The 25,940-nt window shown below is 35.7% G+C and overlaps 1 protein-coding gene across 1 annotated transcript in view; it reads left to right on the plus strand.

Annotated features, from left to right (window-relative positions):
* Positions 1 to 254: 254 nt before the first annotated feature.
* YJEFN3 (YjeF N-terminal domain containing 3) overlaps positions 255 to 25,940 on the plus strand; it is a 1,463,772-nt gene continuing 1,438,086 nt past the window's right edge. Inside the window, exon 1 of the mRNA XM_044090652.1 lies at positions 255 to 424. Coding sequence (XP_043946587.1) covers positions 384 to 424 — 41 coding nt within the window. The 5' untranslated portion in view covers positions 255 to 383. The remainder of the gene's footprint in view (positions 425 to 25,940) is intronic.

A 25,940-nucleotide genomic window follows, 5' to 3' on the forward strand; every position in this document is an offset into this window, starting at 1 on the left:
TCTCAGTTTGTTTGTTCAGTTTATTCAACAAATTTGCTAGAGGCTTGCTCAAGCTGTTTACCAGTTGCAAAGCAACCTGTCTGCATCTTGCAAGTGCATAAACCTAAATCAAGAGGTTTCTTCCAGCATAGCTTCAAGTCACCAGGCAGTCACTGCCTACTTTCCAGGACCTGGTCTCTGATTGGTTGTCTCACAAGCGATGCTGTCTTACAGACAGTGAGTCATATAATATTTTTGAGCTGTAGAGAGGCAAAAGGAACTAACTACAACCATACGCTAGCAAGACTCGCAGAGATAAGAAGCCCGTTTTGCTAAAACATTTTCTTCAGCATCACAACAGAGGAAAGGCAAGAGAAAGATATCCAAAAGTGAATCACGCAGACATGCAGGAACAAGGGGATTCTGAATCTCTGAAGTATGTCAGGTAAGACAATAATATGCTAAAAGGCACATGGCTTCTCTAATTCAAAAGAAATGCTGGAATCTGAATAGGACTGGACATTGAATCTTAGAATCTGTAAGAATATTAGGATATGCCTTGCGGACTGGTCTTTTGGAAAAAAGTCAGGTGTTAGATGTATGTTCTGGAAGACAGTGAAACAGAGATCGTAAGGATATATTTCCTTCACCTTTCAGTGCTGGTAGTCAGGTACATTGAGAAATGAGTGCAAATAGTTTTAAATAACTGACCAGCATGTAGTTTCTGTGTGAAATAAGTGATGCACTTTTGGCAATAGTGACTGTTAAGCAGGATTTTTTTCTTTATTAATACTGTGAGCATTGTATGGACTGTGTTACTTGTAGTTTCAAGGACTGTCTTATTGGTTACCAGTAGGGGTCAGTTTGTTTGAATTCTACAGGTGCATGCAGAGAATGCCTAGATAACATTTAATTAGAACACACACACAATTGCTGTTTAGCATTTACTTGGATTTTACAGGTAAAGGCACATAATGGTTAGTTACAATGTGTATTGTACATAAACATAATAGCTAATTATAACATGTACATTTTTGTCAAACTTTGAATATGCCAGTCTGATATTTTAAGTATTTTAAATCTGCAGTACTTTTTAGGGGTCGACCGCTTTGGCAGAGATTGTTTTCTAAGATGTACTATAACAATACTAAGTTTCTTTCCCTCTTTCTTTTTTTTTTTTTTTTTGTCAGGGACCTTTCTTTCCTCTTCTCTCTCTCTCTCTCTCACACACACACACACACACACACACACACACACACACACACACACACACACACACACACACACACACACACCCCTACATCCATACCTGATTTTACTCCTTCATTACTATGCTCTGTGATTTTGTATTTCTCAGTGACATGGCAGAATATCCCTTGATACTCTTGTTGTAACTGTTAATGACCACTAAACTCCTACTGAATACTCCATGTAACCACTAGGAGTTAATAATTATGTATTTTGCACACATGCCTGTCACTTCTACAGCAGGACTAAACTCTGAGGATACAATGAATCCCTACTGTTATGTTCCTTTAAAAGCATCATCAGCATTTGTAATGTCATCTCCTTTCAACATGCATCAGTTCACTCTGAATGATCCTATGGCTTGTGTGTCAATGGGAATCTATTTTTGTGGCTGTTTTTGACATATAAGCTAATTTTAAATCTGTATTATTTTCATATAATTACTGTGTGACATTTGAAGTTTATTGTACTGGCTGCAGTAGCTGAGTGAACACAGGCCCCAGTTTTTTTTGCCTTTCAATTGGTTCATTTATTCAGATTTTTGGCAGCAGCTCTTATTATGACCACACATACCACAGTGCATTAAAGCATTAATTAGGGTTGTTCCTTTCCTTGTGTGATGCCTGTAACTTTAAATGGCATGGCACAGTACTCTGGAGTGTATGTTACCTAGTGCAGTGTAATTAGCAATAGGTGCCATTTTCCCAGAAGATGAGAGTTTTTGCCTTAACTTTCCTGCTTCAGCTAACTTCAAGTTAATTCAGTGATCCACATCTGTGATACAACAGTCATGGTACTAACACCAAATGTCTGACATCTCAGATTTATGTATTCCTTTAGCTTAAAGGATATAATCCATTGGTCATAAATACTCCTAAGTAAGGGATCTACACATTTATCCTGCAGCTGGGGACTGAAGGAATCAAACCCAGGTCTATTAGGTATAGTAAGGTAATGTTAAAAAATTACACAGTGCTACACTTCCTTTGGTTACTCTCAAGGACTGCACTCTAAAGTATTCTTTAAAAGTGTTGCATATTTTGATAACATGGTTACAACTGCATAGCTAAATGCAGTTACCAATGACATGGGTAATTACATGTTCTGTAGTTATAGTACAGCTAACACTTACCCATGGTGGAAAATATGAAAGACAGGTATATGAAACAATCATTTCATTGCACATATGCTCTCCAGGGGAATGTTTTAGAAATAATTATTTTATATACATTTATTTGCACCTTTTATTTGAGTCTGTATGTAGCCTAGATGAATGACTGCTGCTATCAGACTGCTTATAGATGCAACATTTAAGATGAAAAAGCACCGACTAGATCTTGTTAAAAAATATTCTTTTTAGCATTTAAACAAATTACTTAACTGTTTCATTTTATGTGACATACACGTCTCACCACTATATGAGAAACATTAATGTCATTTCTGTCATGCATCTACAATGACAGAGCTTGTAGCAAACCCAGAATGGTTTGTGATGGTCTCTTATGTGACAGAGGTGGGGTGGGGTCTAAGAGGTAAGATAAGGTAAAGCCTGAAGAGCACATTTCAGTTTATAACTATTTTAGCACTGCTTTAACAAAAAGGCTGTTACAGTGCTGTCTCAACTGAATTTGCAGTCCTTTTTCAGTCAAAACTCAGAAGGGTACCATAAATGTTTTATAAAAGCAAAAAGACACCATTCACTAAACTTTATGCAATCTTTTATCTTATTATAGCTTCTTTTTAATGTGAGCTTCAGAATGTCATGAGCATGTGTGTAGGAAGGGAAAATAGGACAGACTATATCTGAAATTAAATGTGGATTCAGTTTCTTCAGTTTCTTAATTATGACGTTGTGAGAAATTGGCTGGCTGCTTATCCAGTTTCTGGATGTGGGGTGAGGGTTTTATAAATGATAGACAGAGTGTTTAACAGATAGTCTGGTGGGTCAAACCTATGAAAAAGCAGATCCTATTAATATCTGACAGCTACTGGATATTAACAAGCCTAGAAATGCATAAATAGCAAACTGCAATTTCCATGCACACTGAATTGGCTTCTTACAAAGTAGCATGGGATGGGGAGATACCCCTCATTTTGTTGAGTAAAATCTGAAATGAAGGCAGTAAAAATGGAATGCAACATGTCTGTAGTGTGATGCAAATATGAAGGTCTGTTAGAGGTTTGAACCTTTGGAGAGTGTTCCTTTTGTGGTTATGACATCCCAAGAGCATATTGCATGGAGGGTGGTCTTCCCTTAGCCATAGATCCCCTTATATCATAGATTATCTTGGCCAGTGCACTGAAAACAATACACAGATGTATAGATCGACCATGTCTACTGAGTCAAAAATGATCCCACTACAGCATAGGGATGCAGGACCAGAGAAATTCAGAAGCAAAGATGCATCTGTGCAATTCTTCCCGTCAGCAGCTATTCTTGTATTGTCACTTTTCATATATTTAAACATAGTGTACCTGGTAATCTTGCTAGGGCATGTTGTCAGGATAGAGGCTGCAGTCCATAGGAGTGTGAAAAATAGCATGTATATCTAGACTTTCATTCCTAGCCTGTATCATTAGATTGAGCATGCCATCAAAACATCACACAAAAGACACTGTGCTCAAAATCATTACCACCAGAGCATTATGGGGTGTTTTGAAGGTGTTAATGTCTGAACCAATGTCATTTTTGATTTATCTAGTTTTTAGTTTTTCCTGTGACAAAAACTTCCATTGTGATGTAGCCAGCATTTTAGTTTAGTGGGTTAAAGCAGCAAATTACAAAAATGTAATGTACTTTTATCTGGATTGCATTCTTCATGTGATTCTGTGAATCTAAGTAAAACTCACTTGGCAAAAAAAAAAAAAATTGTCTCAAAGGTCACCTCTGAAAATAAGTAGTTACGTGTAGTAGAGCTAACCTGGTTCTGGGGGTGCATGTATATCACATATGAAAATGAAAATGTATAAGAAAATTGTCACCATGCAAAAAGCTTATGTTTTTATTAAAACGGTATCTGTCTTCTTTTTTTCTGTACAGAAATGGCTCAGTGCTTTTGTATTTTGAATATCACCATATATGTGTCATGACTGTATGATTGAATCTTCTTCTTCTGGCTTGTCCCAGTTAGGGGTCACCACAGTGGAACTCCGGTCCGCTAATGATTGGCAGTAGATTTTTACAGTGCCGAGGTGCCTGCCTGTCGCCCAACCTTCAACGAAGGCACATCCATTCACGCATGTCTTTCGAATGCCAATCGACCATGGGGAGGACATGCAGACTCCACACAGAAGGTGCTCCAGCTGAAAATTGAATGGGAGAACCTCTTGCTGTGAGGCGACAACACTACCGCTGCACCACCGCGGCTACTAATGCTTTAAATAGAAGCAGAGAAACCTGTTAAATAGGTAATAACCTGAGTGCAGTCTACTAGGCGAGTTTAAAAAAATTATTATTTTACTAGGACAAAGTTAAAAAAAGAGTAAGCGTTCATGTTCCCTGTACTCCCTCACATATAGTAAGAGAACCCAGCTAGCACAAGTCAATTACTTACATGCTGAAAGAAAATTGACAACAGCAGGTGATAAATCAAAAAGCCAGTCAAAGGTCTGGCCTTTAACAATGGCTTTAGCCACTAATGTTCATTTAAGCTTGGTGATTTACAGGCATCAAAGCCATGTGTATGAAGCATTAATCTCTTTAAGTACCTGAAAATGAAAAACACATGCATAATTCCAAACTGTAAACTATATTTGGAAAGCGCATCTAAGCTATATTGATTTTTAATAGCATACAAATGCTTAAAATTCTATTTTTTAATTTCCCGATAGCCTTGTCAATATAAATGCATTTACAAATGGTTTCTGTGCTTAAATAAATAAGCAAGCTTGGTGTAAGTCATCTATGTGGCACAAAGTGATAAAGCCTTCACTGCAATATGGACAATTTAGGTCTGACTAGTGACCCCTGAACTGCAGAACTTAACTAAGGAAGGTGGAAGTGAGCAGCCAATGCCACTGTATCCCTTCGGGGTGTGGGTGTGTGAGTGGGGGGGGGGGGCAATGGTCTGGCCTCTCTTCAGTGCTGACACCCACTGGTGAAGGAGATGCATAACGTGGTGAGTAGGAATGTGGAGGAGAGGACAGCATCAGCCAAGTTGCACGAGTGGTATCTCCATGTGCAGAACCACATACGTATGTGCTCCTTATGAGCTACTATAGCCATTTGAGTATGTCAGACATCAGGCAGTGTGCATTGCTATAGCCAGACAAGGAAGGAGGGAATAAAAGGTAAAAGATTCAGTCAGTAGAGGAGTGGGGGATGGGGGGTGGGGGTGGGGCTTGATAGTCAGGTAGGCCTGAGAGAAAAAACATATGAAATTAAAATTGCCACTGTTTTATTTTCCTTTATTATTTTTATTTTCTTTTGTATTGCTAGCATGTTTAATTTCACTGTTGAACTGTGCTGTTGCTAGTTCATTAAAATTCTAATCCTACTTCAACAGTTGCTGGACTATTAGGTGAGTGTCTGACATGCTGGGTTTGGTCCAGATGTGTCCTTTACAGGCATTTGATGACAGTGAGGCAACTTAAAAGGATTACCACAGTGTTTTTACTTTTTTAAGCACCAGTAGTTTCTTTGACACTATCCCTGGTGTGAAGTATCATCTGGGGAGTATGGACTTATTTATTTTATTGCTGTTTGTTCACCAGCTATCTGATCTGGTCTTTTAAGCCCTTTTTAGCCATGTTTTGAAGGTAATGGTGCAAGAAAATGATCTGGGAACATCGGGCACACTTGGATACAATGGAAGCACCAAGAGAGGGCATTGGCCGCAGCAGCAAAAACAATGCTAGAGTGCACTCTCAGGAGTGGAGATGCAGTAGATTTCAGAAGCAAAAGGGTTATACTTCCACCCTCTGTAGTCATATTCAGACAATATATTTGGTACTACATGCTGTTGTGGAGACGATTGCTGGAAATAATTGACAGGAAAACTACCAGAAAGCTGCACAAAGAGGAGAGAAAGGAATCTCCACAGTGGCTAGAGGAATTCTAGCTCTTTTTACCTAAAGATCCAAATAGGGGCATGTGACATGATATTGGTACAGAAAACTATGTCAGGGAGATGTGAAGCTGTCATCCTGAACTGGAACGACGGGGAGGGGGGTCACCATCGACAAATTGTTGGGACTAACTACTCCCTGGATCTCTGAAAGTGCTTTTTACAGAGATGGATATGCATTCATAGAATGGACTGAAGAAATTGTAAAATGTTAACCATTTGAATTGTCAGGAATTACAGTGCTGAGTCACAGAATGTGGAAACTAAATGAATAAAAATCCAGACTTCAACATACAAAGTCCAAAATTGCCATTTTGTGGAATATTTCCTTTTCTCTGAGGTATGATGTTCTCAGAGATGGTATACATAAGTTCAGGACATAGGGGCCTTGCCCAGTGTAAAAAAAAAAAAAGTTTTGAAGAGAAAAATGATATTCAATATTTTTGGTAACTTTTCCCCATATTTCAGGACTTGGCATTGCAATCCCCAACATTACAACAGGGAGCTTGCCAAAATAGGTAGTGGAGGGGGTATCTATAAATTCGAAATAGCATTAGACAGGTGGAAAAGTGAAGGTGCAGGGGATGGAGAATATTAAACGTGCTTAAAAAGACTGAGGGGATAGGGTTATTGCTACTTTCTGGTATGAAACAAATGTAACTAGTTTGTTTTATAGATTGATAAACTATGACTCAGGTACAGGGTAAAAGGAAGCTGAAAATCTGAGTAGAATTACCCTAGAAAGTTATTTTGATATTGGTGGGGAAAAGGCCTGCCAGATATCCTACACTCTCCAGTAAAGGGTGAGAGTCGACATTAAAGAAGATGTAATTTGGAATGGACTGTAATTCAACAGTGATAGAAAACTCGGACATTTTAGAGCAAAACCTGCTACAATGGCTAGATGGGCAAAAGGGCTGTGGAGATCCAACAAACAAGTGTAGGCTATTTCTTGTTTAAAGCTTTTTATCTTGATGACTGTGCTGTATCTTTAGGCATTAGTGATGCATCATTGTTTATGTATTTGTTAGTGATATTACAGGGATGGCTCACCTGGAAGAAAAGACACCTCTATGAGGCCTGAACCACTCAAGTCTACTTTACAATACAGGGAAGTGCCCAGTGAGTTAAACAGTACACCATAGTGCTAATGGCATTGAGCTGCATTACTGCTCATATGGGTTTGATTCTTAGCAACTTCTACTTGTATAGTGTGACCTTTGAACAAATCACTTTCCTTGTCTGTATTCTAATGCTGACCCAAAAAATGTATTTGAGTCTGAGTGGGCTATTCCTTGTTGCCAAATTAGAATAGGTTCCTTTTAAAATTTCTGCAGTCCTTCTGAGATGTAAGTATACACTGGCCAGTATCAATTTATATTTCTTTAGTATGACAGACTAAATAGGTGGATGTTTTAAGTGATTTTTTGAACATTACAAATCGTATGCTTCAATAAAGTTCAGATGTACATAGATGCCTTACTGATCTGGAATAGGTGAATTAAAAAGTGAGCAGGGTGCGGATATGAAGGACATCAGCATACTTCTGTAAAAAATCTATACAGTTTAAGAGGGAAGCCTATTTCAGACAAAGAAGGAACTGCAAGAACAAACAGAATAATTTGAAATGTTTGTTTTAGTGTGGTGAATATTTGGAGCTACTTCTGTAAGGAAGCAGTAAGTTCTTAAACTGGGGGGGCTTAAAAAACATGTAGTTGTAATATATGGAAAGCACAGCAATATTTTGGCAAATGGTGCCTCTTTCAATAGGATCAACAGTTGATTTTAAACTGAGCAAAATAGGCAGACTACATAGACCATGCAAGCGAATTTATCACCTATTCCAACATTTGAGTCTGTAGTTCTGTGCTATGCCAGTAGCAGTCTATCATGACTGCAGTTACTGCACAAAGATCTGTTAGCTTATGCTTATCCATGTAACAGTGCAATGTATTTCAACCACCAAATTAGAATGGAATAATACAACAGACATTCACAAGAATATTTTGAAAATGGCACTTGCCAGTTGCTTTTGCCATTTTTGCCAGAGGGGCCTGCTTTTTTTTTATAGGTTCATAGGTTCATAGGTTCATACTAGGCTATCTGCCCGAGGGCATTTACAAGCCTAGCCCATAGTTTTGTGGCTTACACCACCCCTTTAGTATGGGGAACTATACCCATTATTTTGCTGTGCCTCTGTAAGTTTATAAACAGAATTATCTTTTAAAGAATTAGCATTTTTTGTGTGATTACTAATGTAGTTTTTTTTCCCTCTTTTTTAAAGACCTGTTGATTAGACACACTCTTCAAACTTACTTGACTGTCTGTGGCCACTGCAGTGTGTTTCCCAATTGCTGACCGACCTGGACAGTCCTTTTGTACCTGCCTATATTAGAAAGACATCTACCATCATCAGGTATGCCTCCTCTCTTGGGCAGTACAAGGTTTGGTCATTGGTGTACATGTATCTTCATGTGTGTCTTGGAGTCACCTCTAGGTTTAAAATTATTTGGGAATTACTGTAGTTAAGCCCACACCTGATGAAGTTTTACAAACGAAAACGTAATTCAGGACATTAATGCAGAGCTTTGTTTTTGTGCTTTCGTTGTGACATTAAAGGAAGAGAATTCAACTGTCTGCGAGCTTTATTATACGCCTTCCCAGGTCTATTGTTTGTTTTACAAGTCACCTCTGGTTCTCATTAAAGTGGTGAGTTACCAAAAATAAATAGCATCAAAGACCTTCAATCGTAGACCATAAAACACAGAATTATCACAAAAAACGCCAAGTTTAATCGCAGAAGCTTTCGGGTACTCTACCCTTCATCAGCATGTATAAACACAGTCTGAATACATTCATATAGAGGTACATTTAGTATCACATGATTACACCAGCCACTAAGAACACATCAATAAAATTCTTTTATAGGATCATATGATAATTTTTAAAAACATGTTATAAAATTAAATGTATGCAGAATTAGTAAAAACAAACAATAAAAATAAAATGTATGCATATATATCACAAGTTATCATATTGACGTTTAACTAATACAGGTTTAATGCTGAGAGCATTATTTAAACCTGGTGACACATCCGCTTGAAGTCTTATTATCCATTGTAGTTCCCTAATTTCTAGAGCATTATTTAAATCCCCCCCTCTCAAACCCAATTCAACCATATCTATGCATCTAAATTTAAACCTATGCATATCTTCGTCCTTAATATGCTTGTACAGAGCATTGGTCTGAACTTTTCTATTAATTTCAGACCTATGTTCAACAACACGATCTCTAAGTCTTCTTGTTGTTTTCCCTATATAAAATTTCTCACAATTATTACAAGTAGCGAGATATACAACTTGAGATGTGTTGCAAGTTGCTCTACATTTAAATTTATAGCTAATATTGGTTAATGGGTGTATAAAGGGTTCATTGGAATGTATGATGTCATCACAACAACTACAGTTATGACACTTGTATGTTCCCACTTTAACTTGGGGATTATACACTTGTCTAGAAATCCTTATAACATAGGATATTCTTCAATGATTGTTGGTTCCTGTAAGCAAACCTGGGTCTATATCCTACTATTTTTGTATTTCAGGCATGGCCATTAAAATTGGCCAGTTCTTTTCTATTATGCTACAAATCACTTTACTGTGTCCATTATATGTTGTTACGTATCTCACAGTATTATCTTGTTCTTTAGGTACTCTTATTAAGGATGTCATATCACTCTCCATGCGGTTAAATATTGGTTTATAACCATCATGTCTACCTTTATCTACTTCCTCTGTACATTTCCTTATCATAGTTTCGAATAACCTCCATTTTTGAATTCTTCAGTCATCTCATGTATTTCCTTTTTATATATCTCGTCCTCAGTTGTTAATCTACTCACCCTTATAAGTTGAGATTTAACTATGCCCCTATAGATATGTGTTGGGTGCATACTAGTCCTTTTTAAATATCGCATTACCTGTACATCTTTTTTGTATATTCTACTTTCAAGTTTATTATCTTTCATATAAATTTCCACATCTAGATATCTCATATTCTGTTGTGAATAACTCATTTTAAATTTAAAAAAGGGGGTAGTGCCATTCAAATAAGCCAGATAAGAATGGAGTTCGTGCTCAGTCCCCTCCCACACAAAAAAACAGTCATCAACAAATCTCACATAGCATTTCACATGTTTGTTCAGTTCATTTAAATCATTCCGCATATAATTCCTTTCCCAATAGTAAAGAGCAATATTTGCAAATGTGTTGGCCACAGATGTTCCCATGGCCACACCAGTAAGTTGCTTATAAGGTATACCATCAAATAAAAAAATGTTCTTAGTTAGTACTAGTTCTAACAATGAACATAAATTTTCTATTTCTTCAGGTTGTACTACAGGGTACATCAATAACAATGTCCTTACAGCTTCAACTCCATAATTTATAGGTATTACTGTAAACAAAGATTCGACATCCAATGTTACAAATATCATAGTATCTTTCACATTAACATACCAATCATTTAACTTATGCAAGAAGTGTATAGTATCTTTTATTACAGTATCGCAATAAGGTAGTAACTTAGATAACTCTTTTTGTAAATACTTAGAGACTGCCTCCGTAATCCAGCCTTGTCCTGAAACTATAGGCCTAAGTGGAGGGTTGGAAAGTGATTTATGTATCTTTGGTATGCCGTAAATTTGTGGTATTTTAGGACAAGGAATTGAGAAATAATTAAACAAATCAAAAGATATTTGTTCATTTAGTTGCATCTCATACAACTCCATATTCACCTGCATTATCTGATTTTTCACTTCAGGAAAGGTAATTCTCTGAAAAGTAGTATCATCTGAGAGGAATGTACGAAATGAATCCATATAATATGTGCGGTCCATAATTACTGTTGCCCCACCTTTATCAGCCTGCTTGATAATAATTTCCTTATCATGTTTTAAAGATATCATTGATTTATATTCATTATATGTGAGGTTATAACTCATGTCCCTATTACTAGCACACATAGCCCTTAGTTCAACCTCTACAATATTTGTGAATGCTATTATAACTGGTGATAGTTGTGGGACGAAAACACTCAACTTTTTATAGCATGTTTGTTCAGGAGTGCTGTTGGGAAACAGTAATTTCAACATCACATTTCTAGCGAATAATTTTAAATCTATTAACATGTTCACTAGACAATCCAAAGAAAATGGAATAAATTTCAATCCATTATTAAGTAAGTTATAATGACTATCAGTAAATTTCTTTCTTGATAGATTCACAGTACCTTTATATAACTTAAAGTCCATGTTTATCACCTGCGCGGTGTTTTGTTCATTTTCTTTGGGCTCTCGTTCTTCCTTTTCGCTCCCTGCATCGTTTGTTGTGTAGTTTTCAACATCGGACTTCTTTCTGTTCTTGTTTTGTGCACTGGAACCTTTTCCGGATAATTTAGACGAAAAGGTAAAAAAGCCGTTAGGTCAGTCTGCCTTTTCTTATGTACTTCCATTTGGTGTGATGTCGTATGCATAGGGCGACTAGCCGTAACATCTTTTCTGTGAGTACTAGATGCAGCCATTGTAGTCTCACCCGTATCTTGTTGCTCATCATTACGTTCTAACGTCAACGGAACATCCTGTTGTAATTCTCTCGGTCGATTGGCTAGTTGTTCAGTGGGCGTGGAGGGAATTTCAAACACATCAAGATTGTCTAGTGTTTGAGTTATTATTTTCTTCTTTTTTTTATTACTTTCAGTTTCATATGATGGATTAGTATTAGGACGTTTATACTCAGTCCTCGGCCAAGAAAAGATATGGCCGTTCTTGTAGTCTTCTATGTCTCTAAGAAGTTTACGCTTTTTTTGCGCCTCCAACCTGCCATCAAGTGAACAAATCTTATCTAGAAACATATTGTAGTTTTCATTGTCACAGTCCCCTTTCAATAATTCAAGTAATTTATTTTCTATTGCACCGATCTCATCCATTAATCCATGCTCAATATTTTCAAAAAACTCGTTCATTAAGCGCATATAACTAGCGCTTAATTCTAGATTAAGTTGCTGCCACTTTGTTAATAGTTCTTCATAAGTGTTGCCGTAAGACGGCATCTTTAGCACCCGTAACCCTCGAGGTGCTATACCTAAATTAAGATACGCCGTAAAGCTCAGTCGCTGCCATTGCAGCTGTTTGTATGTAGTGATCTTTTTTTCAAGCGTATTCAGTAGTTTATTCATTTCGTCTAGTTCATTTCCAGCAATCAAATTTGAAGGTTTGGCTGTTTGTTTTTGAAAGTCCAGCAATGGATTGCTTGATTTCATCAGCAAACGCTTAATAGCAGAAGCCATGGTCGTTCACAAGGATATATAAATGTTCCAATATATCAGATGGTAAAAAACGTTTATACCGTAGTTTTCAAAATGCCGTTGATAAAAATTCCAAAAGGTAATGCAAGACAAATCGGGCTGGTATTATCACCTCTTATGGACGCCAGTTGCGATAAAATACGTTGTATTACCAAAACATAAATAGCATCAAAGACCTTCAATCGTAGACCATAAAACACAGAATTATCACAAAAAACGCCAAGTTTAATCGCAGAAGCTTTCGGGTACTCTACCCTTCATCAGCATGTATAAACACAGTCTGAATACATTCATATAGAGGTACATTTAGTATCACATGATTACACCAGCCACTAAGAACACATCAATAAAATTCTTTTATAGGATCATATGATAATTTTTAAAAACATGTTATAAAATTAAATGTATGCAGAATTAGTAAAAACAAACAATAAAAATAAAAATGTATACATATATATCACAAGTTATCATATTGACGTTTAACTAATACAGGTTTAATGCTGAGAGCATTATTTAAACCTGGTGACACATCCGCTTGAAGTCTTATTATCCATTGTAGTTCCCTAATTTCTAGAGCATTATTTAAATCCCCCCCTCTCATGTGAAATGCTATGTGAGATTTGTTGATGACTGTTTTTTTTGTGTGGGAGGGGACTGAGCACGACTGAGCACGAACTCCATTCTTATCTGGCTTATTTGAATGGCACTACCCCCTTTTTTAAATTTAAAATGAGTTATTCACAACAGAATATGAGATATCTAGATGTGGAAATTTATATGAAAGATAATAAACTTGAAAGTAGAATATACAAAAAAGATGTACAGGTAATGCGATATTTAAAAAGGACTAGTATGCACCCAACACATATCTATAGGGGCATAGTTAAATCTCAACTTATAAGGGTGAGTAGATTAACAACTGAGGACGAGATATATAAAAAGGAAATACATGAGATGACTGAAGAATTCAAAAATGGAGGTTATTCGGAAACTATGATAAGGAAATGTACAGAGGAAGTAGATAAAGGTAGACATGATGGTTATAAACCAATATTTAACCGCATGGAGAGTGATATGACATCCTTAATAAGAGTACCTAAAGAACAAGATAATACTGTGAGATACGTAACAACATATAATGGACACAGTAAAGTGATTTGTAGCATAATAGAAAAGAACTGGCCAATTTTAATGGCCATGCCTGAAATACAAAAAATAGTAGGATATAGACCCAGGTTTGCTTACAGGAACCAACAATCATTGAAGAATATCCTATGTTATAAGGATTTCTCTAGACAAGTGTATAATCCCCAAGTTAAAGTGGGAACATACAAGTGTCACAACTGTAGTTGTTGTGATGACATCATACATTCCAATGAACCCTTTATACACCCATTAACCAATATTAGCTATAAATTTAAATGTAGAGCAACTTGCAACACATCTCAAGTTGTATATCTCGCTACTTGTAATAATTGTGAGAAATTTTATATAGGGAAAACAACAAGAAGACTTAGAGATCGTGTTGTTGAACATAGGTCTGAAATTAATAGAAAAGTTCAGACCAATGCTCTGTACAAGCATATTAAGGACGAAGATATGCATAGGTTTAAATTTAGATGCATAGATATGGTTGAATTGGGTTTGAGAGGGGGGGATTTAAATAATGCTCTAGAAATTAGGGAACTACAATGGATAATAAGACTTCAAGCGGATGTGTCACCAGGTTTAAATAATGCTCTCAGCATTAAACCTGTATTAGTTAAACGTCAATATGATAACTTGTGATATATATGCATACATTTTTATTTTTATTGTTTGTTTTTACTAATTCTGCATACATTTAATTTTATAACATGTTTTTAAAAATTATCATATGATCCTATAAAAGAATTTTATTGATGTGTTCTTAGTGGCTGGTGTAATCATGTGATACTAAATGTACCTCTATATGAATGTATTCAGACTGTGTTTATACATGCTGATGAAGGGTAGAGTACCCGAAAGCTTCTGCGATTAAACTTGGCGTTTTTTGTGATAATTCTGTGTTTTATGAGTTACCAAAAATGCCAAGATGTTGACAAGAAGACGTTGTTTTTCCCTTACACTTTTAGATACACATATGCAATGATGCCCAAGTATGTTGGCACAAATATCCTCCTCTGCATTCCTTGTTATTGCTGGTGATATACACACACTTTCTGCTCCCTTGCAACAATGGACCATCACCAGTCCAAGGCATCACCCTCCGTTTTATGGCTGGAGAGGTGCTGTATGGAATGTTCCCCTATAACAGGGATAACATGTCAGTGCCCAAGTCTGTTCTAGAACCTAAAATGTCACCAGTGGGCCAGCTTGATCATATTAAGCTGACTGCATGGTGTAACATGTACTGGCCAAACTCCAATCATCACTCTTACTGTCATGATGAAACAAGTGTTAAAAGTGTAGACAGTTTGTTGAAAATTATTTCATTGTGTTTATATTCATACTTCTGCTGTAGAGCTGGTTTGTAGTTCCCAGTCTGAAAAATCTCAGTTTCAGTTTTGAAGTGCTGTGATTTATTGAGTAACATGGTGCAGTGGTGCATCAGTTGCATTGTCAGCTCACAGCAAGAGGTTCTACGGTTTGATTCCTGGCTGGGGTGCCTTCTGTGTGGAGTCTGCATGTCCTCCCTGCATTTAAGTGGGTTTCCTCCCACATTACAAAGACATACATCTAGAGCCTTTCTACCCAGGCCTCCACTGAAAATTGGCTTTGTTCCAAGTTGGACTTTCCTGTTAAACAAAAATAAATACATAACACGTTTTGCTTTAAATTTTTAGGATGAGCTGTAACAGACTGACGTAATTTTTTTAAAGTTCTTTGTGTAGGTTTGTATGCTTGCATGAAGAACCAATAGTTTGTCTCTTGTTTACAGCAGGGTGAATCAATAACATTTCTGTTGTTTACAGATTTGTATGGTTGTATGACTTTGATTGCAAGTTATCAGCTGATCTTACTCATCTGTAGTAGTAGCATTGCAGCATCCCTAACTGATCCCATAGTGATGGAGATGCATGTGCTGCTGTTTTCTAGAATATTCCAGTGGTATCCCCCATACTGCTTTTGCAGTACAGCCTAAATAAATGCATGTTATACAATTAGGATAGTTCTAGAGGTCAATGTTAGGAGAATCCATAGAAACACAATCCCAAAGTATACCCTTGTAAATAAATACACCCATCCAGTTATTTGCCCACTTCTTCTTTATATATATATATATATATATATATATATATATATATATATATATATATGTATATAGTTCATATATAGTTCCCCTTCACAACATCGAGTTACTGAAAGCTCGAAATTCATAAGTTTGAGCCCAGAATCTCAAGTTCTCAGTATCTCGCAATTGTGAAGAGAAGAGAAGGGGGGAAAAAAAAACAAGTGTACTTACATGTTTGCAGGGGGCCAAGTCCCCCTGCACTCTCCCTGCTGAAATATATTGGCTCCGTGACTGTGCTATAGTGAAGGAATGGAACGGAATGGAAATTCTCCCGTTGTGCACTTCTGTATACAGCGCGGAACAGGAGATTTCCCTCATCCCCATTGTAGTGTGATATCGGAGTTGGTATATTTAGGAAGGGTGGGGTGTGTGTTAGAAAAATTGTTTTGCAGTTGTTTTTGTTCCCCTGCATAATTTTGAGTTACTGAAAACTCGAGATTCTGACTTTGAGCTTTTGAATTTTGAGTTTTCAGTAATTCGGTCTTCTGAAGGGGAACCATATATATATATATATATATATATATATATATATATATATATATATATATATATATATATATATATATACACACACACACACACACACACACACACACACACACACACACACACACACACACACACACACACACACACACACACACACACACACACACACACATACACACACACACACACACACACACACACACACACATATACATATACACATATATTGATTTGTTTTCCCCTGTATAGCTTTGACAAACATATCCAATGAAAATATGTAAGACACAGCTCTGTTGTGCTAGATATATATATATATATATATATATATATATATATATATATATATATATTTTTTTTATATATATATATATACATATATATACATATCTCTATATATTTATATATACATATTTATACATATATGTATATATATATATATATATATATATATATATATATATATATATATATATATACACATATACACATAGATGGATTTGTTTTCCCCTGTATAGCTTTGGCAAACATATCCAATGAAAATATGTAAGACACAGCTCTGTTGTGCTGGAAAAGGTTTTATATCCTTCACATCTCCTATCATGTCATCGCTGTTTCTGTAACTGCATTTGAATACAAGTACACATCAGGGTTGTTAACTTGCTTATGCTTTGACAGCTCTCTACACCATTTTGTCATAAAACATTTGTCTGTGCCTGATTTAAAACTTACTTGGAGTACAACAGCTCAGATAAATTGTAGCTCATTAAATATGTATATTTGACCCTGCTTAGCTCTGAGCAGCACACTCTGATAAATCTCTTGGCCAAGCGCTTGATAGCTATCTGGTCACTTCACTACACATTAAGGCTGTTCTGTAGAAACTACAAGTCAGACACATGATTTTATTCATAAATAAATCTGTCTTATCTGTGTCATTTATATAAAATGATTTGGCATGCTTTCTTAAATTGTTTCTCTGGCACAGGAGAAGAAAAGGCTGTAGTTATCCTCAGTGGGTTCCCATTGTTGATGGCGTCTGTAACAGCCAGCTTGTGATATGTACATTAACTGATCTTAATCCTTTTGAAAAGTAAATATATATATATATATATATATATATATATATATATATATATATATATATAGTACTTTATTTTCCCCCAAGCATGTTGTTGATGATTGCCATGAAAAGAAGAGATATGTTAGTTTACTATCATCAATACCCTATGCTGCATTCTATGTCATCCTAATGACTCTTTTTTTTGTTTTTGAAATAAACAAGAAAGTGAGCATCAAATGTTCACTACAGGATTTGAAAATGGTGCTGTGTGGTGTAGATAAATGAAGCTTTGAGTGGGACCCAGTAGCCTTGGCACCCGGGGAAAACTTTTGGGGAGGTGGAAGAATTGTGATACAGTGCTCATTCACCTCTCCATAGGTGAGGTGGTGCGGGAGGGCATGCCTCTGGGAACCATCCCCCATTAATGAATACTTGGTAGTGACCAGAGACCAAATGTGAGCTACCTACCTGCAAGGGAGAAGAGAGTAAGGCTGCTTTAGTGTTCTTGTCACCAATGTAAGCAGGTGATTTCTCAGTGCAATGCCTATTACATGCCCACCCTGGAGCACTTACTGAGGCAGAGTATGTCATACAGAAAACAATCCCTTGACAGCTGGCTGGATGATGACCATGCTATGACCAGCTCTTAGATGAGCGAGGTCTTTATCATCAACCAGATACTTGTTAAGCAAAAAGGAAAAAAAAAAAAAACACTGAAAGCTTTTTCTTGGAGGGGAACCATGCAGGAGACTTTGACACATGTATGACCTTTGACTAACATAATCAGCTTTAGGGTCACTGCAGGGCAAGGATTTCACCTGCTTTGGCTTCTACTGAGCAGACTGCATTTTGCAGTCCAACATCTAGCTATCCACAGAACAGCGTACAATCCATGTGATATGTATGTTGATTGATTATGCTATCACTTTCAGAATCTTCTTGCAAGTAAAACATCTAAGCTCAGTAGAATATCTCCTTGGACATTCATATTTCATATTTTTAAGCAAATCTTTGAAAAATGTCTAGTTGACAGTGAATTTTCTCCACTCTTGTCCTGCTCAGAATTTTTTTAAGACATTAGTGGGTGTGACATTTATAGTAGACATGCCAGTTATAGAAGGACAGCTCAAGTATGCTGACACTGACAAGTCTCTTTTTGAACCTTTACAGTGGACTTTATGCCATGTTACAGTCCCTCAGAGGAGGGTCGGTTATACAAAGGACCAGGGGTGGGTATCCAATCATTGAGCTGTGAACATGGTTGCCTATGGTGTATGAAAGCAAGCACTTGCATAAGGAGGACATAGTGGTTCCTGCTGTGAAGCGAGGTGTTTGTTCCCTCCAACCAAGGGGGTGGTTACTGCTTTATTCCTACTGATCTCAATTCCAGAGTTTTGCTTTAGTCTGACATCAATTTTAATTTGAAGAAGCACTTCCCAAAACTCACGTGACAAGTCTTCCAGTACGTTTGTGGAAGTCTTATAAATGTAGTACCATTAATGCATAGTGTAATTTTTTTTATTCCATGGAGGTATTAAGATGTATCACTTATTTTACGTCACCCTTCCCTTCTTTGTGTGTCTGTGTGTTTGTTTTAGACACTTCAGTCAGTTTTTGTGGGATGTGGCTTATTGTTGCATTACTTTGGTGCATTGTACAGGTACCATCACCATGTAGTTTCTAATAACAGGACCTCTCAAATGTCCAGCTTTTCGCAGAGTGTCCAGATTTTTGCCTCATATTTTTGGTCTGTTTCTCTTAAAATCTGCAGTTTTCTGGCAAGTCATTGAGGATTGAAGTCACTAAATAATAATAAATAATGACAGAAATTTGGATTTCAGGCTTCATATCCTTCAGAAAACATAATAATGCTAAACCTGTTATTCTAATAACTTTCTAAGTTTATATGAGCAATATTAAAAATCTGTCCCTATTTTTTGGCCTTTGTACCCCCATCATTTCTGGCTTTGTCCAGATTTCTTGCACTGACAGGTTGAGAGATATGAGGAAGCATTAATGTATTTACAAAAAGCAAACCAGATGTTTCCTATCAACCTTATGACCTTTACATTGTTTCCTATCTACCTTACGACCTTCACATTGTTTCCTATCTATCTTATGACCTTCACATCTCATAATGAAAAGCAACAGATGTGCATTCCAATTTGTCTTTGTTACTTATTCATTTTAGTACTTATTTTACTGAATTATGTGACCACATAGGTTCCACTATGTCTCCTTTTCAGGGAAATCCAGCGTGGAATTTTATATGAAAAATATGGCTAGGGTGATGAGGAAAATCCCCTGCTCTTGGCAGTGAAGTGGAGCTGTAGAAATTGTAGTCTGTCACTGAGTATTAGCCAGACTGTGGTTTGTAGTCTGGTGTCATGTTCTGGAAAATCACACAGACACTGAACAACCGGTATTCAGTTTTATAAACAGCTCTACAAAAATATCTTATCCTGGCAGGCTTACCACCTGCAAGATAAAGAGTGGGGATTAAGTACATTGCCTTTAAGCATGTGTGTGTGTGTGTGTGTGTGTGTGTGTGTGTGTGTGTGTGTGTGTGTGTGTGTGTGTGAATGGTATATATCCTTTGACTCCCACTCAGTAGGTGAGAAAGGAATTTGCTTGGGCAACAGAAATAGATTACTGATTATTAGCAGTCTGACCTCTGTGCCCTGTGAAGGATTTGGGACGAGGTGTTTTGCTTCTTGTGAGAGTTCCTGGGCAGGTATGGGGATACTCACAAGCCCCACAATGGAAGTCCAGTCAACTGTAGTTTTTCTTACAAGATGAAAGCATTGCCTCAGTGTGAGTGTAAATCACACACAGGGAACTCTTGACAGCTGTTTCTGGTTATCCAGCAAACAGCTATATGAAATATTTAATCATATTGCAGATGGTTGGTGATATGCTCTAAAAGGTGGCACATACTGATTTTGTAGTTTTACTGGGTGATTTTCCAACTTATATCATTGCAGCTTATGTGGGGATGGCTGGAAATTTAACATCATGTATGGGGAATGTTGAGTTAAGGGGGGGGGGGCTTAGTGGGAAAAATGCCCTCCTCCATTTGAACCCAAGTTGTGAATTGTTGTACTTCTGTGTAGGTCATGCACTGTCCATAACAAACACCATGTTTGTATGCAAGGACACTTATGAGTTCTGTGGTTTAGAGGGATGCAACTCTATTTCTCAAGTGGCCCTAGTCTATTAGTTGAAAAGTTAATACAGGGAGAGTGGCATAACAAACAGTTAATGACGCACACTATCAAACCTTGAAAATGGCGCCAAATGTATCAGTTCAAAATCTCAGCAGTATCAGCAGTTTTTCACTTCACCGCAAATATATTCAAATTAATTCCTCTCATTCAAGGTTCGTATGTATCTTCTTACATATCCAAGTAAGTCGCAATGTAGAAAATGACATATACTCACAAGTGCGTTAAATAAAATAAAGATGTAGTTTATTGAAATATGCAATCTGGCAAGCGCTTTCACCCATAGGCTTCATCAGGCCAATAGAGTAACAAATTCTAAGTGCTGCCTTTATAATACTAAAACATGACATCACTTCCTTAGAATCAATTAATATAATATATTTATATTTAAAGATATAAACATCAAGATAATTAAAATACTCAATGAGTAATCATGCAAGAAAATCATATTTACATAAAACGAAATATAGCGTAGAACTCCGCTATCTTTTAAAAACATAAGTAAACTAAAAAACTTTCCTTTATAATATTTCAAATATGTTGCGCTAAGTTATTTATCTATCACTTGCACCACTTAGAATATTCTTGCGTACTTGTTATTTAATATGTCGCTTTGTTCAAATAAGAATGGGCTACTATAGTAAATGACTAATAACAAAACGTTTTTTCACTATAAACTTCAAGTTCCATAGCTAATAAGAAGCTAAATATACATAACAACCACAGAACTAAGCTATTATAAATTGGGACAAAACGCCCCTTTGCAGCTTTCCTTGCATGTATAAATCATTATGATCTTCTCTCTAATAACATACATAGCATACGAAGCAATATTAAAACAAGACAATTGTAAGGGATGATAATGTGAGACATCCCCTTGCAACGTTCGTTACATATATAAATATATAACCGTCATATTTATACTTAGGTACAATTGCTAAAGCTAAAAATTCACAATATCCAGTTTGAAACAATTTGGCATTTCACTATGAACTTCAAGTTCCGTAGCTAATAAAAAGCTAAATATACATAACAAACACAGAACTGAGCTGTTATAAATTGGGACAAAACGTCCTTTTGCAGCTTTCGTTGCATGTATAAATCATTACAATCTTCTCTCTAATAGCATGCGTAGCATACAAAACGGTATTAAAAAATGGTATTAAAACAGGACACTTGTAAGGGATGATGATGTGAAACATCCCCTTGCAACGTTTGTTACATATATAAATATGTGACTGTCATCTTAGTACTTAAGTACAATTGCTAGAGCTAAAAATTCACAAAATCCAGTTTAATACAATTTGGCATATCAATTATGTATTTCATAACTCACTAAATGCCATCTTACCCAAATTGCTAATTAAGCTTAACTTATTTAAATATTACTGGTAACTAATAAAATAAAAATAAAAATTGTAAAATTATAATATATTATTGGTTATTTAACATGTCATGTAAACAAGTATAAGCTCAGCTTACTAGTATAAAAATACCAAAATGGATATCAATGGAATATGTATCAATTAAATATATGACGGTAGAAAGCATTTCTTGTTTAATCATACCATATATTACATAATTGTATAATGTTCCCCTATATATATATATATATATATATATATATATATATATATATATATGCTAAGTGGCTTTCTAGGAGTGAAACGTGGATAAGGAGGTAAATTATTATAAATAGGAAATATATATTTATCTATAAATATAGCCTATATAGGATGGATATAGCAAACATATAGAAATCTACAAATATATATATAAAATATAACATGATTATGTATCATGTGTACAGCATGAAATAAAAGACAACTAAAATATGTGATTTGCGTATGTAATAAAACATATGCATATATACCTAAACATTCATTAATGTAAAACTATATAAGCTATATAAAATATAACTCAAAAATAGATAGGAGATAATAATGTATAGTATGTACATGTGATGGAGCATATATATATATACATATATATGCCTAGATACTCATATATGTATAAGAGCTATATCTTAAGTCTTCTATCTTTCAACATAGGACGAATCGGTATCCTATCATTCAAACCTGGATCTCTATCAGCCCTTAGTCGTATAATCCATTTTGTTTCATTTTGCTCAGTCTGATTACGTATAGGCCCTCTTCTAATTGTAGGATGATTCACATGCATCACCAGAAATCTAAATGTATGTTCTATAGATGTATTCATAATATGTTTCGATAATGCATTTTTATCTGATTTAATCCTAATATTGTATAGATGTTCCCTAATTCTTTCTTTAAGTCATCTGTCTGTCTTGCCCACATAAAATTCTGGGCAAGACTGACAGATAGCAAGATATACAACATGTGAGGTATTGCAATCAGCTTTAGGATAGAACCTAAAAAATTGTCCTGTTATTGGATGCATAATACAGGCTGTAGAATCGATCATCTGGCAAAAATTACATTTTTGCAAGGTTGTGTTACCCCATGTTTTGTGCTTCTAGATATTTGGACATTGGTTCTATTGGGATTACAAAGCATCCTATATAAGTTAAATTTATTTCTATAAATAAATTTGGGTGTTTTGCCCACTACCTCTCGGATAGTGGGATCCACTTGTAATATATCCCAATATTTCATATAAGCTTCTCTAATGTCTTTAACATCTTCAGTGTAATGAATTGAAATATTTCGATTTTGATGTTCAGGTTTATTATTACTATCTTGATTTATATTAGATTTACTTTGATCAGCGAAATGTGGGAGGGCTCATCCTTGCCTAAGGGTAGTCATTTCTTCTCTCCAAAAATTGTTGTTTCAAATTATTAATTTCTTGCTCATACCCCTCTTCTGTTGAATTTAATCTGGATATGCGCATTGCTTGACCTTTTACAACATTTTTAAAAATGAACTCAAGATGCATGCTGATCCTATGTAAAAATGAATTTCTGTAACAGGACTTTCTATAGACTCCTGTATTAAGGAGGCCATTTGATAACCTCTCAATGTATACATCTAGATAAGATAACATTTTTAATGAAGCTGTCATAGTAAATTTTAAAAATTCTGTAGTTGAATTAAGATATTCCAAGAATCGACCCAATTGTTCCTGATCTGATTTCCAAACCAGGAAAAGATCATCCACAAATCGAACATAAAAAGCAACATTTTCCCTAAACTCATTCTGTGTCAAGACATAGTTTCTTTCCCAATCGGCCATAACCAGATTAGCATAGCTATTGGCACAAGAAGTGCCAATAGCTACGCCATCTCTCTGTCTATAAATTTGTTGGTTAAACGTAAAAATATTATTATTCAAGACTGTACCCAATAGTCTACATATGGTCTCTATCTGAATTTTTGTATAATTTTGTGTATGTATAAGACATCTACATATACAATCAATCCCTTCTACATTAGGGATACTGGTGAAGAGGGACTATACATCCAATGTAACCAACCAGTACCCAATATCCAATTGTTCTGTTTTTGAATAATCATACAATTTTAACAAAAATTGTTTAGTATCTCTTAATATATATATATAATATGTAATTATCAGCAACAGATCTGAGTTTAGATTGTAAATAAAGGGAGATGGGCTCAGTTATCCAGTCCCTCCCTGCCACTATGGGTCTCATAGGGGGTGAAGTTGAATTTTTATGTATTTTAGGGGTTCCTTGGATACATGGTATTCTGGGACTTTCTACTTGACAAAATTTAAACAAATCCAAACTCATCCGTCCATTATGATATAAATAAGAAATTTCAGTTGTAACATTATTTATAATTTCATTCACTTGATAATGTTTAATAGACGTATAGTATTGTTTATCGTTTAACATATTTAACATACTAGATATATACTTGTCCATATCCATTATCACAATAGGACCTCCTTTATCAGCGGGTCTAATCATTATACTGGTATCATTTTTAAGTGTTTCCAATGCTCTTCTTGTCTTGTACGTCAAATTCGCATACTTCCTATTACTTCTTTTATCCATACTATGCTCAAATAGCTCTTCTTCCACTAATTTAGAGTATGCGTCTAACAATGGATACAAATTAGGCATGTATGTACTAGGTTTTTTATATAAATCCCCTCCTGTTCTATTGTCTAGGGTTCCAAAGTCTATTTTGAGCTGTACATTTCTCACAAACATTTTTAAATCTGCAACAGTTTCTGTTATATCACTCCTCGTAGTGGGTATGAAGGTAAGACCCTTTTCTAACACTTCTATCTCTTCCTTAGTAAGTGTCCTACTAGAAATATTCCATATTAGTGAGGTGTTTCTTGGTTCCACATTTTCTTCAGAGTTGGACCTGTATGTTCCAACTCTGTAATTCTTCTTTTTTGTCTTCCTCTGCTCATGGAACGATCCCTCCCTCTTTTCCATTTGTCCCCTATAGGGAAAGGGGCCATTGCATTAGGACAGTCAGTTTTAGGTGTATTTTGAATCTTCCTTCTAACAATTCCATCACCCATAACACCGCTTATTTCTATATCTATAGAAGATGCAGATATATCTCCCTTGTTTATATTTTGACCAACAAATTCTATATTATTATCAGTGGCATTTTCTAAAGAATGTACATTAATATTATCATGGTGCACAATAGCAGTAGTAACAACTCGATTTTCATTACTAATCCCTATAGGAGAGTCATTTAAATGTACTTGTTTCTTAGTATCAGTACCATGAATATTATGATTTATAGTTGGTTGTACATTAGTCTTAGAAATAATTCTGACATTGTTTGTTTTAACATTTCTTATATCAGCCTTATCTCTAGGCCAGGTGAAGACTTGGCCTTTAGAAAAGTCCATGGTGTCTCTGTGAATCTTATTCTGTTTTTGCTCTAGCAATTTTTTTCTCAAAAAGATATACATTGTCCAACAACTTTTCAAAACCTCTATCAACCGCTGCTTTAGGAAAAGTCAGTTCAATGTGTTTCTGTTGCTCCGTTATTCGCTCTCTCAAAGCTATTTTGTCAGGTAAAAAGTTCTGATTTAACAATGTCATATAACGTATACTTGTTTCTATGTTAATTTTTTGCCATTGATATAATAGGTCTGGATGTTGCATTCATGTGGTTGGCATTTTAAGTATGCATAGACCTCTCGGTATGATATTACGTTTAATGCATACCTCAAAATGCTGTCTCTGGAGTTGAAGTTGTTTCAGTTACTGTAACTATCACATGGCTTCAGAAAGAGCCTTACTGCCAGCGGTAAC

The sequence above is a fragment of the Protopterus annectens genome, chromosome 13.part0 (genome assembly GCF_019279795.1).
Source record: "Protopterus annectens isolate FY-2018-M chromosome 13.part0, PAN1.0, whole genome shotgun sequence".
Taxonomy (NCBI): Eukaryota; Metazoa; Chordata; order Ceratodontiformes; family Protopteridae; genus Protopterus; species Protopterus annectens.